We start from the raw sequence: 15,730 nt of genomic DNA on the forward strand, positions 1-15,730 counted from the left end.
TGCATTTGCCTCACATGAGCAATATGGCAACAGGAAAATGCAGGTGACGAACTGATTGGGAATAACAGGAGAATCTGACAACACTTCTAAAATAAGCTCTTCTTCTTTGTACGCTTTTTATTAACTGACATTCTCTGAGGTACCTGACAGGACAGCTTGTTACACGTCACAAGATTGGATTTCTTAATCAGCTTTTGAACACACAAATGGAAGGAAATATACAGATTATTGCAAAAGACTCCCTCCTGAACCGAAGAAAGTAGACAGACACTCCTGGGGCTTCAGAAATGTCACTAAAACCTGAGCAGATGTGCATAATTCACAATGTATTTGCCTTCTAATTCTGACAGTACTGTTTGTTAAAATATTAACCACCTGACAACAACATCCAGAGGTTCCCACAGTTCCAACTATTATCTTTGCATCAGTATTTTCCTCCACAAAATTCAGGCACCAAGTAATTCAGCTCTTCCATCTAGCTGTACAACAACATACCATCAATGTTTAGAGAATACAAAAGCATACTTACTAAGTTGGGATGTAAACTTGTTTCAGCTTGCTTTCAGCCTCTGCTGCCTTAAGTCGCTTCTAAACAAAATATAAATTAGAGCAAAAGTATTGAGCAGCAGTTTCTAAATGTTTCCAGTTCCATGAACAAGAGAATAATTAAACAGTACCATCATGAAGAAAAGTTCTAGAAATATCGTTATTCTGTACCAAATACAATGTTGTGATAATTATAAGAAACAGAAACTGAAAAATATGGACAAAAATAAGACTAATGGTGCATTCTTAAGTATTTCTCAGACTTAAGTCAAACTTCCAAAGTTGTGAACTTGCATAAAGATCACACATGTGCGTGATGTAAGAAACATAAGTGCTGTGTATTTTAGTTTCAAGTAGACCCACCTGCTGCACATATCTGTCGGTGGTTTTCCACATGTAGTAATATTCTATGATACTCGTCAGGGATTTCCATGGAAGCTTTCAGAAGAGAAAGACAAAAAAAAATCAAAATATTCAGTTACTAAACCACCCATCCTTCACGGGAAAATTTAATATAGGCGAACATTCTCTCAAAAAACATATCATTAAAGGGTCTATGAGGTCAAGAAGCAGGCTCAGTGTCAATTATGCTTCTACAAATGATCTACCCATCTTCAAAAACACTGGATAATAAACAGAAAAATCCAAACTGCTTATAATTACCAAATGTAATTCTCTTTTCGGATTTCACTGCACACTGTAATTAAACAGTTCAACTCAACTAACCATCAGGCACATTGTGACAGTGACTGATAAAGAAACTACATTCAAGCACTTCATATTCAACAGTACTTTTCAATGTGGTTATATAACTGTAATTTATCATTTCCACACCTCAAGGCTTGGGTAAAACAAACTCATCCTTTGAAAATATCATATGTACTTTGAAACTGCTCTCATTTTCACAGGGAACACTGTGTGCGAGTGTTAGGAGCCTTAATGGAGAACAATGGTCACTGGTGGAGTCAAAGGGCAACCATGCTACTTCGACTTTAACTGAATAGCTATGGATCCATTAGGAAATAAGGGCATCCATAAATAATGTGTGGCAGGAAATGAATAGCTCCACAAAAAAACATAACTAAAACCTCAGAAATGTGTAGCTAATGAGCACTCAGAGTAAACAGTTTCCTCTACATTTTGCATGAGAGCTTGTGCTGTTATTTCTACTTATTTTTTTTTCTATTTTAGCTCCCCCTTTTGCTTAATCGGCCTGCCTCTCTCACTTTGTGCTCAAAATCTCCACTCTCCATTTCATTTTCCAGTCCCAGAATCCCCACCCCCTCCGTGTCAACTCACAAAGTCTTGCCGGATATCATTAAAGTCCTTGCCGTATTTCTCCAGCGCCTCTTCGAAGAGGTTGGCCTCTGAGGCGCTCCACTCCTCCATCTCGTCCCGGCAGAGCACCGGGCCGCCCTGGGGCACCAGCACGCTGATGGCGCTGGACAGGTCGTAGCCGTGCCGGTGCAGGGTGTCCATGGCATGGAACTGTGGGGAACAGGACACAACATCACACTCACACTGTCCAGACCACACTTCACAAACAGCTGCACCGATTATGCAGCATTATTAAACGTGTTGGATTTCGCCTTTTATCCCCATAGAACTCAACCTCAACTTATAATGCAAATTTATTCAGAAAAGGGTTGCAAGCGTGGCATAGGCAGCAAATGGTAAAAGTTTATACACAAGAGAACATCCAAGCAAATAAACAAACCATTAGCTGCATCTTTTCAGCAGGATGAGAGGTGTCACAACCCTGATTTTAATACATTGATTACAGAGCAAGAAACCCTTTTGACACAGAAGCAACTCAGTAACCACTCCGTAGTGTTTACAGTGCCCTAGAGCCATTCCCCTAGTTGTGCAGAAACAAAAAACTATGGGAAAAAAAGGCATTTGCCTGTAAAAGCTTCTTAGATTCATGTACAAGTATACAATACAAAAAAGGTTCTCAAAATGTTACTACTAAGTTGGATCAACCACTTCAGCTCCAATTACACATTTCTCTTATTACTCCTCAGGAAAAAGAAAAGTGAAGAAAAAAAGACCCTACTTAGCGTGCCAGTTCAGCCCGGAGCCCTGAACATGCACTCAGTTTGGATTATGGTATCTTGCCTGCGTTTGGGAGGACTCCCCATTAGAGAGCTCACCATCTTGCTCTCTTGTTGAGAACAATATTTTCCCAGAGACGCCCAGAATAACATCACAGACCTCTGAACCCTGGCTCAGCTCCCCTGGTTATCTGTGTGAAGTGCCAGTAACATTCAACTTCTACACCCACGGCTGGGTCTTTCAGGAATAACATATTGCCGGTTCTTCATTTTAACAGCTTATTACTTTTCTTTACTGTGTATTTAATGTTCAGCGAAAAAATACTTCTGCAGCTAAGCCAGAACCTTGAAGGGATAAAGTTTCCCACTTCATTTTAGATACCAAATTACTTGACTTGTTTGGCACTACTTAGTGAAAATTACATTTTTTAATTAAAAAAAAAGTCCTAAGGCAAATACTATGACTAAAATGACATTACAACACTGCAACAACATATTACCCTTCCTATCAACACAGGGCAGGTAAAGTCAAGTTACAACCAACAGGAACCTAGTGACATTTCCATTAATACGGTCGGCACTGCATTTGCTTTTGTGCTTGGAGTGCTTTTAAACACTGAAGAAGAACAATTAGAAATAATGAACAAAGGGACTGATAATTTGAATCTAGTTAAAGAAAAACAAACAGTGGTTTAAGTGTTGACAACAGAGAAGATGGATTAACTGCTACCAAGCCGGATGTTTTAATCTGCAATGCTCCACACTTCCCCCAGTAAGCAACGCAGAAAACATTTCAGTTTTGTCCCCAATTCATGTTTAGATAATTTTGCTTAGGGGTTGCATTTTGTCTGGGTTACAACTATGGGTTTACCATATTTGGCTTTTATGTTGTTTTGTTTTTACCAAATGACAAATAATATTATGGAACCTATTTTTGCTTAATGTTCCACTTCTACTCCCTGAACGAATTTTAGTGTTAAAGTCATATCTTGTTTGGCCTGTGTACCTGTACCAGTGTTAGCAGTTATTAACATGTTGCATTTTTACTGCCCCTCAGTACATCAGACACACTAATCCCAATGAAATGCTGCCACCTGTGACTTTGCTTAAATAAACCTGTCCCAGATAACCGTCTTTCATGGTTCAACTGCTGCTTACAGCACTGCACACAGTCCTCTCACTTCATAAAGAGAAGTATATTCCCTTGAGCCTTGAGCACATATGCAGTTCATGTCTTCAGAAAACCAAATTTATAATAAAGAGTGCTTTTCTCCCTGTTGAATGTCAAGGGAAAGGAGTAAAATGATGTATTCTACCCTTTGCTCCATTAAAGCAGATGGTCTCTCGTAAAGGGTTTGGTACTGCTGCAGAGCAACCTGCAATTTTATTAAGAATAACACTGTTTTGTATTCACATGTGTTCGACACTCTAGCCGCCAAGAGTAAAAATTGTGTGGTCTCCCAGTTTTTCAAAATCAGAAAAGAGCACTTGAAAAATATTAAGCGATTGTTCTATTATTGTCCTATCGATATCGGCATACACCCTGCTTTTGAAACAACCTAAAAGCATGCATTTTCTATATTTTCCTTTACAGCCTAATTTTTCCAGAAGTGTGGTAAATCGCTCTTATTTATGTTGATGATGCCACTCCAAGAATGTCCAGCATGAATCAATCTCTAGTGCAGACGATGCTGATGGACATGAAAACATGTTGCCTAAAACATGTTAATTAGGGTTGGGTGTTTGTCATCTAAAAACACATGCAAATCAAACTGATAGAAAACTGTGCAGAAATACTTGTGACAATTCAGGGGGAAAATGCTTTTGGAAAGAAAAACCTAAATGGTACTACAGGATATCAGTATCATTATGAAGAAACCTAAAAAATGCATCATTAGACATCTAAGTCTTATGAAGAACACAATTTGCAATCCTGAAACAATTCAGACAGAGAGGCCTGAAGCAATGGACGAAAGTAGAAGCCATTATTCAATTCTGAGGAGGCTGAACCAACACATTAAGAAGAAAAAGTTACTCAATAATGCAAGGACTTCGCCTCACCTTGGAGATTCATTCAAGTCATTATCACCGGGCAGATACAGAGACAAAGAAAAAGTTTACCCACGTTGTGCACCAAATGTACAAGAACCTTACAGAGAAGGGGGAGGTGAGGATGATTTTTGGGGAATTTCCTTCCCCTTTTTCCTGCAGGTGTCCCTGTGGCCAAGATGAGGAAAATCCCAGAGGACAGCTGCAGGCACTCACGCTACAGAACTCACACAGCTTTGCACTTTTAATGAAGGTGACGCGGGGGAGAGCTCTTCTTATCAGAAAGAAGCTAAAACCTATTTATTATATATTATATATTATATGTTTGTCCCGTGTGATTCCTGCCTTTGTTGGAGTCGTTTTCTCAGTGCAAACAGAACAAGAAGCAGTACAAAATCACGGCACAGCAAGAGTGTTTGTGCCCCAATTTGCAGCTGCCTGCCATCCAGCAGTCTTGTCAAGGACAAGACGCACTGTAAAGAATAAATTCCCCCTCTTTGATGACATCAGTAGAAACAGGGGAACACCAGGCCTAAAACAACAGTACAAGAATGTACAATGTGACCAGTATATCCAGTATCTGAGATATATTTGAGAGATCAACCATTCTCTTTTATCGTCTAAGAGCGAGAAATCAGGAAATATCACAACATCCAAGCTTGTTTTCTTATTCAGCGACTATGGGACCCTCAGTTTCATGACTACCCAGCACCTACTGCACGCCCACTCACCGGGGACACCTCTCTCAGGTACGAACTGTAACACCACAGGAACAGTGTGTCACTGGCACGGGTTTGAAAGTGTTCCCCAAGGCCACACCAACACAGCAGGGCTCACATTTCCACTGCTTACCAAATTGCTAAACTGAGTCCCGAAAACTCTGTGCACTGCTTGTGAGGCTGCATTATTTATTTTTTACTTGGGAGTATATTTTAAATTTCAAAGGCAGTCATTTGGTCCTTGCCCCTCTAATTGGCTTGAAATCATGTATTTCTGTAATATTCTGGGACTAGTGAATCTGAGAGAAAGACTAGCCCTTCAACCTAACCATGTTATGAGATGTCCAGAGAGGAGGAGGGACTACAGCTTTGCTGGCTACATTGGAACTGGGTGATAAAGTCTCAAGACAAAAGAAGATGCCACGTGCAGTTATTAAAAAAACCCATCCACTATGTTTTTTTAAAAGACTTTCAAAGGTTTGGAATGCTTTAGTAACTGTGTGTGTTGAACTACCCACACTGATGTTTTAACATTTATTTTTCAGTTACAGTAACATTGTAAAATATGGTCATCCATATGAACATTACAATGTCAATTTTGCTTAATTTAAACATTATGGCACTTCAGTGAAAAACCTATAATATGAAACTAATTGTTTTTGACTGTTTTAACTGTGATCACCTGTTTTCCTTGAGCAGTTTCTGAGCATGTTTAAATGTGTCACTCTACTCATGTTCACGTACTCTGGGCAAGATGACAAAAGAGAACAGTAATAAAGTTGCCATACTGTAATATGAGCTCTTCTTTTTATTGACCATTACATTAATTGCCAACAATTATAGTGGAGCGGAGGGGAATTCTGAATCTTTTTTTGCATTGCATTAACATTAAAAAATACTGGAGACTACACCTGTGAAATTTATATTGAGGACACAAACGTGTCTGACACTAGCAGAGCAATAGGGAAAATAGGCATTCGCATTAGATCCTCTAACAGAGTTTCCAATCTGCGGTGGTCTGTGGCAAAAAAGGTTTTTTTTTTGTGGAAAATTGATCCTCCAGTTTGAAAAGCGTGAAAACCCCTGGCAGAAGAATAATTTCCCATGGTAGATTGTACAGTTAGCAGTGACTGCAGCAAAACCGAACCCTGGGAGCTTACCAGCGTGATGTCCCGGGAGGCGGCAGCGGCGCTCATATGAAGGCTGGGCTGTCTGACAGAGCTGCTGCAGTCCAGGGCCCGCGCAAACGTCCCCACGGCACTGTCAGAGGAAAGAGAAGACGCGTTGCCATTAAAACTGGGCACAGGCTAATAACGCCCCCTGCGACGCCACATGTGCAACAAAGAACAAAGCTCAGATCGCCAGTGCAAGAGCTGGAAGGTGGAAGACGGCAGCCTCTAGTTACCCTACAAGCAAACCATGGATCTTACACAACCTTCAGCTCTCAGTCCTGCCAACCTGTGAATGGCAGCGCAGATGGCTCCCTCTTATCGCTCTCTCAGCTGTGCGATAACACCCAGATCCCTCCGGGTTATTTGTATATTTACACACAGACTCAACCAAGCCGGGCCTGCAGAGTGCTCACTTTATCCAAAATGTTTTGGGACTGAAATTGCACAAAGTGGCCTTCGTCAACAGGTTATTTCAAAGATGTTTCAATGCAGATAAAATGATCTGTTCGCAGATAACAAACCATGTAGCACCAGCTCTTTTCTCAAATCTCAGAGGCAATTTGGGAACAGGTAAGAAGGTAATTGATTTGGCCCGACCCTAAAATTCAGCAACAGTTAAAAGAATAGTTTTAATGAAACTGAGTAACACAAGCAAGATAGCTATCACGATCTCTATGACTACAGTAAGCATCAGCTCTTCCAAACCTAACTGTGTTCCCAAACAGACGCAACACCACAGAACAAAAGAGATTTCAGACTCAGCTCTGAAAGTGGATACAGAGCATCACTTACAGAACTCCAAGGTATGTTTCTATTGCAAACGCCCAGGGCCGAAAAGCTCAAAATATCTCACCTTGTACCACTTACTCATAAATGTTGTTGCTTGTTCTTTTACATGACTGTCCTCTAATTTCTGTACATGTTAGGTTACTAAAACAAATAAGGGATGTCAATGATGCTGATGTGACGCATGACAGGAATGCTCATGAGGAGGCATGGGTTGGTAGGGGAGTGAAACCAGTGGCAAATGCAGTAGACAATCTCTCAGTTTCTCACAGAAGATTTGTGCATCACCCATACAAAGCAAGTGGTGATGTGATAGAGAGGTGAACGGATAACAATCAGAATTGACTAGAAAATTTATGAAAAGAAAAATAAACTGAACCTCAGCTCAACATTTCCACTTAGAAAAATCAATATGCAATTTACAAGCATGCATGTATACAACAGGACTTTTTTTTGAGTACTTATCTGAAGAAGAACCACTTATCCATGCTGTTACTCATTGACTGAGTAGCAGGGAACAGCATTCAAAATGTTTACAAATAGTTTTTGCAAAATTGTATTTTATTTATGCCTTGATTGTCCAATGGAAAAAGACCACAGACTTATAACCAGAATGTGGAAGGAAGTACCGCACAGTAGTTTGCTTAGATTGCTCAAAATAATATCACCATGCTGTGTAATATAATAATCATTATGTGCTGCCACACTGCCTTCATTTCCCAGCCTGGTTTGACTCTGGCACTACAGTGTGGTGTGCTCAAGGACCTGTAAAACCTTCTGGAATAAGACTCCTTCATTCTGGAAAACTGAATATAATAAAATCTGTCATACCAAATACCCAATAAGCACAGATCTAAATATTTAGAACACCAAGAGGCTTTGTAAAAACAGTTTGCAGAAAATACACAAAATCTAGTTACAGATGTACTTGCATATATAATACGTAAATGTGTGTAAACTGATTCACCGGCCAATTTATTAGGAACCTCCAGTTAAGAGAACTGACTCTTTCAGTGGCAGACAATGCATAGAAGGCTTTGCAAGCAAAAGACTCATATTTCCCTTGGCCAGAACAATCACATCACAAGCCTATCTGCATCAACTGGTGGAATATGGGGTTCAATCAGACACATCCTTGCTGAAACAGACATTGCTTTAAGAATAAGAAGCAAAAGTCTTATAGAATACATGGCAAGTCATGATGTTTGTGCTGTTCATGCTGCTTGCAGGGGTCCAGCAACATTTGATGGGGATTCCTGATGTTATGAGATTTTGGGAAGAGAGTACAGAAATAATAATGCATCTAGATTTAGAGCTTGACTGTTCTTGTGCTATTGCTTGGAGGACAAATCTTCGCATAATTCTTCAGCACGTACTGCACTCTCGTGTACTTTTTCTGGTTTCCTACTTAGTCCCTAATCACATTATTGGAAGTCCACCTCTCCCCTCTCATGGGGACTGCTCATAGTGTTACTGGATCTGGCCAGCAGGAGGATCAGTGTGGGACTCAATTAGAAGTCTTGAGGTGATGAATTTAGGATCACTTTTATCACTGGATCCTTCTGGTCATTTTGGGAAATGCAGGTTATTATGTATCCATCCACCAATTTTTCTAACCACTTCAACTAATTTAGGGTCGTGAGGGAGCTGGATCCTAGGCAGGCAAGCAGTGGGCGCAAGGCAGGATACACCCTGGATGGGATGCCAGTGCATCACAGGGCACACACACTGACACACTTGCACTCACATCTGGGCCAGTTTTCCCAGAAACCAATTAACCCACCAGTATGTCTTTGGACTGTGGGAGGAAACCAGAGCACCCTGAGAAAACCCACGTGAACAAGGGGGGAACATACAAATTCAAGGCAGATATCACTGCAGGAAATTACTAACGTTTCATCATGACTACACAAGTAGGGTCACTCCTGGGATTGGATCTCTATGACTACACTGTGAACACAACAGGACACGCTTATATCTCATATTATATAATGTGACCAAAAAGGGAAGATGGAAGTTGTGAGCAACGTTGTGGGGAGTGACTTGTGATTCATTCTAGGAGTCCATCTCTAACTCAATCACAATTAATATTCTGAGTGCTGCTTTTTTATAATGCTAATTATTTTTGCATTAAAATATTTTAATGCAAATCTATGTATACATAGTATGCAATGAAAAAATAAGTTTAAAAAATCAAATAATGCAGGACATTTCACAAATTCAAACCTGGTGTGACATGCACCTGAGCTACGCTTTGGGAACCCGTTACAGAGCCAACAGCATGCTGATGCTTCATCATGTGGCTCAATATGGTCTGCAAACTGAAAACAAGCATGAAGGGGGAAAGGCAAGTCAAGAAAAAGTGTCAGATGTGGAGCTGAAAATCAAGATTTAGAACATGTTAAAGAGCTGGATGACAGTAATCAGGTTTGTGTGTATGTATGGCAAGAATGACCCTTCGATTTGTGCAGTTAGAGACACAGAGAAGGCTGGTTGTGAGAGCCATGCATCTGCTGTGTTCCAAGCATAGTATTATTTTTTGTAACTCTGTGTACTGTACACTCCTGTATTACTGTTTTTATAATAATTTAAACTACATACACATACTAGCACATTAACGATTGATTTTACTTAAGGAAGGGGAACAGGAGGGTCTAAGAGAGGTGTTTTCATTATACGTGATTTTGGTATAGGCAAAATGTCAAGAACTGCGTAAAACTACTGCGTAAAACACGAGTCTACTGTATTTTGACTGGCACAACATCCCGTTAGCCTCTGGAATATGTTAAACAGCAAAAGCTATGAAACAAAGCAAAATATTGCACAGCCCATAAGGACTTGCAATGCATAGTACAGTAGATCAGCAAAGAAGAAATGTGGAGCCTGCAGACTAAAACCAGTTCAACTGTCCAGTATCTTCCTTAGCAGTGAAACCATAAGAATATAAAATCAACATCTTTCTCTTGCTATGGGGAGAAAACATTATTCCCTCTTAAGGTTTACTACCAAAATAAGTGCTCTTTAATAATTAATAAACTAATTAAAAACACTTAGTGGGTTCTGAATCTTAAAGGAGTCTAAAAAGGATTTATAAAAAGTACTACCCCTTTGTAAGGTCACACATAAAACTCAATCATTTTTAATAAATGTTTTTAATAGAAGTAACAAGGTCTGCCCATTGAAAAGAAGTGCGTTTTAAACGTGTGTACATAAACACAATCGGAGACCATTACCAAACAGTCCTGCGGATGAGCACTGTGCGCAGTCGGCGAGCAGGTAGTCAGGGTGCTCTGACCCAGTGTAAGGAAGAGGCAAGCAGATAGACCGTCTCCATGGAGACAGGTAAGGATAGGCTAGGAGAGGAAAGCAAGCAAAGCGCGTTCTGGGCACTAAAAACTCAATTATCAAAATGAACAGGTTCACCCTCCTTCTGCAGTTGAAGGCTAAGCTGTTTGTTCAGCTTTTGAGTGAAAGAGGGAAAAAAATATAAATATATAATCCTGTCTGGTCCAATACAACGAAGCTATTCATCTTAGAACACAGCTCATAAACACAGACTCTACCAGCCATGAGCAAGTCCCTCACAGCATCTGTTTTAACAAATGATTTTTATAAAAATCACTAAGGGGAAAAAGAGTGTTCAGAACTATAAAGGTTATTCCTCCGTTACATTGAAGGGGTATATGTTCATACACACCCCTCCACAAACCATCCAGGAGCTGTGAGAATACTAGAGGAGTGTTCAGGAAGAGACAACTGCATTCCTGTTTTACATTAGTTCACGCTGCAATTACCTCCACTTTGTAATGTAAATAACAGCTTTGCACAAGAATTTCAATTACAGATATGTGTTCTAAAAGCTTTCAGCATACAATTTTCTCAAAATAGTCTTCAGGCATTCTATACTAGAGCTTGTTAGTAATAACATATCAATACCCATTGGCTATACCGCTTCTAAGTGGCTGTATTTGTTATTTTGAGCATCATCTGTGCAATGACAGTCTTCTTCACAAAATACTATGGTCTTATTTTCTAGTATATCTGTATTATACTCGGGGAGAGACTATAATCAGAATACAATACCTGTTTATGGCCATTATAGTGTTACATCAGTATTTGTACCTCACATTTAAAATGTATTCTCTTCTGCATCTGTAGTCTAGTGCCATATTCGTTCAAGAACTCGGTATTGAGCTAATGTTACAAAAGAATCAAGCTTTATTTCAACATCAGCCATGACAAGCACAATTTTATATTTTTTGTACTTAAACGTAAATGTAGTCATTTGTACATGCACTAAAGTATTATTCCACCTACTTATTCTACACTGAAGTGTACTTTTTATACAGTACCCTGCAACTCACAACTGGCAACCCCCTGAAAGAAAGCGGGTGTGAGCCTGGCCAGTACCTGGATGGGAGACCTCCTTGCTGCTGGAAGAGGTGTTATTGGAATCAGTAGAGTACTCAACCTGTGGTCTGTGTGGATCCTATAATAGTGATGGGGACACAGTAATGCAAAAAATGCACAATCTTTCGGGAACACTGACACAGCAGCAAATTTAGTCTCCAGAGGCGTCTGAACATCTGTGTTGAGGTCCACTACAAAATCGAGGATTATTCGGTTCATGATTTTTGATTGCTAACATTCCTTTGTTCTTAATACATACCCTTTGATCCAAAATGACATCAAAGGTACGAAGATGCAGCGTTACGAGTATGTACTGAAGATGAATTTCACTGAAATCCTTAGGAAAACATCTGGATCATTTTGGCCTGATCATCAGCAGTGAGCTTTGGCCACACCAATTCCTGTTGGCATGCTTTAGCATAGTTACCCTATCTTTTCAAGCTTTCCCTCCCCCTGGCTTTTAACTGTTTTCAACATGTCCTTTTTCACAGATCACAGATAAAGTCTCTTGTTGCCGGAAATTCAGATATCAGCTGTGACATTCGAGAAAGGTCTTTATTCAGAAATGCATCCACTGCCAGTTTGTACCATATTATTTTTTATATAAACAGCATCAAAGTAATTAAGCTACATGGTAAAACTTGCTTTACAATCTTTCAATTCATCCGAGGCAGCAAGACGAAGGACTTTTTCCCCAATTTCAGGACAAGCAGGCTGCTACCCCTTTTCCATGAACTAGAGAGCGAGCCTGGGCCACATCAGAGGCTTTCCTTTTAAACACATGCTTACTGTACTTGTCATATTCAGCCAAAAGCCTACCCTTCTGCTTTCATTGGTGTATACGATGCAAAACAGGCAGCATACATTTCAGAGACATATCTAGTATACATTACCTGCGGCATAACAAAATTACATGAGGGGAATGAATACATCAAAGTAATGTAGATTGGACTTTAATACAATTCACGGATTCAGCAGCTCAACCCAATGTATTAAGTTTTAATCAAACCAGGCCAACCTGTAACAATAAGGTTAATCATACACATACTGCTGTGCAAGTCTTAGATACTGCATACGTAATCAGAAATTACAATATACGTAAGCAATGAGCACTCGTTTCTCTCTATACGCCCATTAAGCTGAAAGGTTACATGTTGTACTACAAAATACCCATCTATCAGGCTGAACGGCTATCTTAAAGCAAAGCAGCGCAAAGTTCAGCAAGAAATCACTAGAGATCTGTCTCTGAAACAAGAATAAAAAGGCAAAGAGAGTACAACTTCAGAAAAAATCTTAAGACTTCAGCGTAGCAGCGAACATGAGCTGAAATACATACCGAGCTACTACGAGAAACTGGTCTATCTGCCTGTTGGTTAGAGGGCAGTGTGGGTCCCACATCTTCACCTCCAGTTTGGACTGGTCCCTCTCATCTGGCTCTCCTGGAACACAAAAGTGCAACAGCGTTACAAGACCACAGCACCACTAATCTTTTACATTGCCAGCTCCATAAATCAATGGCTTTTTATCCCACTGTCTTAACATAATAACCTTGTTGTTTTTTTACGAAAAATCTGCAAGGAACTGTTATGTATAATAAGGTCTACCAACAGACTTAGTTTACTTTAAATGCCTGTTTTTCTTACATTAAAATTTTTCTGCCAGATCTCTCTACAGGGTGCTTGATTTTTAAAGGAATACATGAATATATAATTTTCTAAAAAAAAAACACTAAAGAGAGCATGTTAAAAACAGCTGCTGTACGTGACCTCGTATTCACAGACGGATCCAGAGGATGCCGAGAGCCACTGGGCACAGGCAGTGAAGCAAGAAGCCTCAGTGTGGCTCAGGACAGCTGGGCACTCGGCTGGGCCAGGTGGGCCACAGCATCCAGAGACCGCGTATGTAAGCCAAGGTGCTTCGCCAGCCCTCCATCTGCACCTCACGCTCCACCGGGAGAGGGCACAGCTCCCGGCCGCTGGCGCCACACCACAGCCGGCTGCACGGGGACACCTCCCACACAGCGCCAAACGCCGATCTCAATTAGCACCTCGCCTCCTGACAGAGAGGCCGTCCCTTTGGGCAGAAGTAAAGCACGGGAAACGAAAGAGAGGTCTTCCTGTACTAAGGGCACTCTCTAGTGTGGTTCAATTCCACTGGGTGCCATTTCTCTCCAGCAATACTTGCTCACACTACTTTGTCTACTATAACAAAAATGAACCTCTCTCTTCTTAAACCTCCTTAAGATGTATAAGAAAAGGTGCAGAACAGAGAAGAAATGTGGCACAGAGAGGTATATGAAGGCTATAAAAGTTTCACATTGTTTCACTGCAAATCTTTGGACAGAGAGAATCCACCCGGCCTCCTGCGACAGTAAATCTATAACAAATTCAATCCACAACTTCAACTGCCACCGCAACGGGAGTTAACATAAATCGACACACTTTCATCCCTATGAAAAACGATATAATAAATATGTAGAAAAACAAAGATTGCTTTCAAAACCACTACATGTAATCAAGTTCATATTATTAGACACTAAACAAGTCCAGTCCACGTAACTTCTGGTCCTTGGAACTGCAAAGGCTCTTCCGTATTACTGACTTACAGCTACACCAATCTCCCATCAAGACAAGAACAGACTTTTTTAAAGCTGGGTTTAGTCTGCAGTCATCTCCAGACTGCGAGAAATTCTCACTAAATGTAAAGTGCGCTAGGTCGGCAGATGTTCTCAGACACCCTACTGAGTGTTCTGCTTTCCTGTGGTATTTCTCCTGGCTGGGGTCAGCGCTAATGGACTGCATTAGGCACTCAACAGACAGAGTGGAGAAGACTTAGTCGAGCCCACTTCCTCTGATCAAGACAGCTGGCCCATGATGTCAACAGGCAGTGCTGCTCTGAAGCCCTGCAAGAAACTTTACTTGTATTTTTTTAAATATGAGAAATAGAGTCATAAGTAATGATGACTAGACATTGCAATTTAATATTACCAGTAACTGTTCACTGGGGAGAACACAAAATTGACAATAAAAGTCAAATTTAAAACTTTCATACGTCTGACCAATTTAATACAATCTCTACACAAAATAACTTGACCTGTCATGGGCATTTTAAGAGCTGTTTAGTTCATAAACAAAAATTTGTAAGGACTTTAAGTATCCTAAAGGTTCTTACTCTTTTTCTAATTCCTAAAGGGTCTGTGTGAAAAGAATAAACAGCAGTTTCAGTTTATTCTCTGCTTCACCTTTCAAAAAATGCAAATATAAACTGCAGAATAGTTTGGCAGGTGGAAGGAAATGAATAGGTGGAACAACCATGCAATGTGCAGCGCCAGCTGAAATTCTCTTCATGTTTCCCACCTGATCAATCACTGGAGGGGAACAGGAGGCTCACTGATTTACAGTTTAATTTAACCGCTAATATGCCTGGCCATCACGCTATTCTCATTATGCTGTTAAATATAAATTAAACCCACCAAAGTAAACCTACAGTTAATTTTATTCTTCATGAAACATGAAGAAATGTAGAAATTACAACTAAAAGAAAAATGAGGGCATTCTAATAGTTACTTCTCTAGGCTCAGAACCGCAGGTGAACTTATTTTCTACTCAAATTTTAAATGGCGGGAAAAAACCTTGTAGAAATATTCTCCAGACTGGTCACAAACCCAAAGCTACAGCAAAAAAAACTTTACAGTAGAAAATGTAGAAAAGTGCAGAAAATAAGAAGTTTAATTTAATAAACCTTAAACCAAAACCCTCTTTAATATTTAATAACACTGTAAACCATTATTCTGTTCAACTAGTATGTTAATTATGTGCCACTCAGTGCTAATTAAAAATTAGGCATTCCATCTCACTTGTGTCATGGTACTAATGTGCTGCCAAAACCTATTAGAGATACTGAGCTGAGGTTAAACCCATCAACAATCCAGGTCTCTACAGAAACAGAAACAGGTCAACTATACCACTTCTTTTCATAGTACACTAAGCTTCAG

General features: G+C 40.0%; 1 protein-coding gene across 1 annotated transcript in view; it reads right to left on the bottom strand.

Moving 5' to 3' along the window:
* Positions 1-15,730, bottom strand: part of mta3 (metastasis associated 1 family, member 3) — a 74,632-nt gene that overhangs the window by 27,231 nt on the left and 31,671 nt on the right. Inside the window, exons 7-11 of the mRNA XM_088933565.1 lie at positions 13,073-13,175; positions 6,529-6,628; positions 1,846-2,034; positions 910-984; positions 530-588 (exon numbers count right to left, since the gene is read on the bottom strand). Of these exons, the coding sequence (XP_088789691.1) occupies positions 530-588; positions 910-984; positions 1,846-2,034; positions 6,529-6,628; positions 13,073-13,175 (526 nt within the window). The remainder of the gene's footprint in view (positions 1-529; positions 589-909; positions 985-1,845; positions 2,035-6,528; positions 6,629-13,072; positions 13,176-15,730) is intronic.

The sequence above is a fragment of the Atractosteus spatula genome, chromosome 15, assembly GCF_055471065.1.
Source record: "Atractosteus spatula isolate fAtrSpa1 chromosome 15, fAtrSpa1.hap1, whole genome shotgun sequence".
NCBI lineage: Eukaryota > Metazoa > Chordata > Actinopteri > Semionotiformes > Lepisosteidae > Atractosteus > Atractosteus spatula.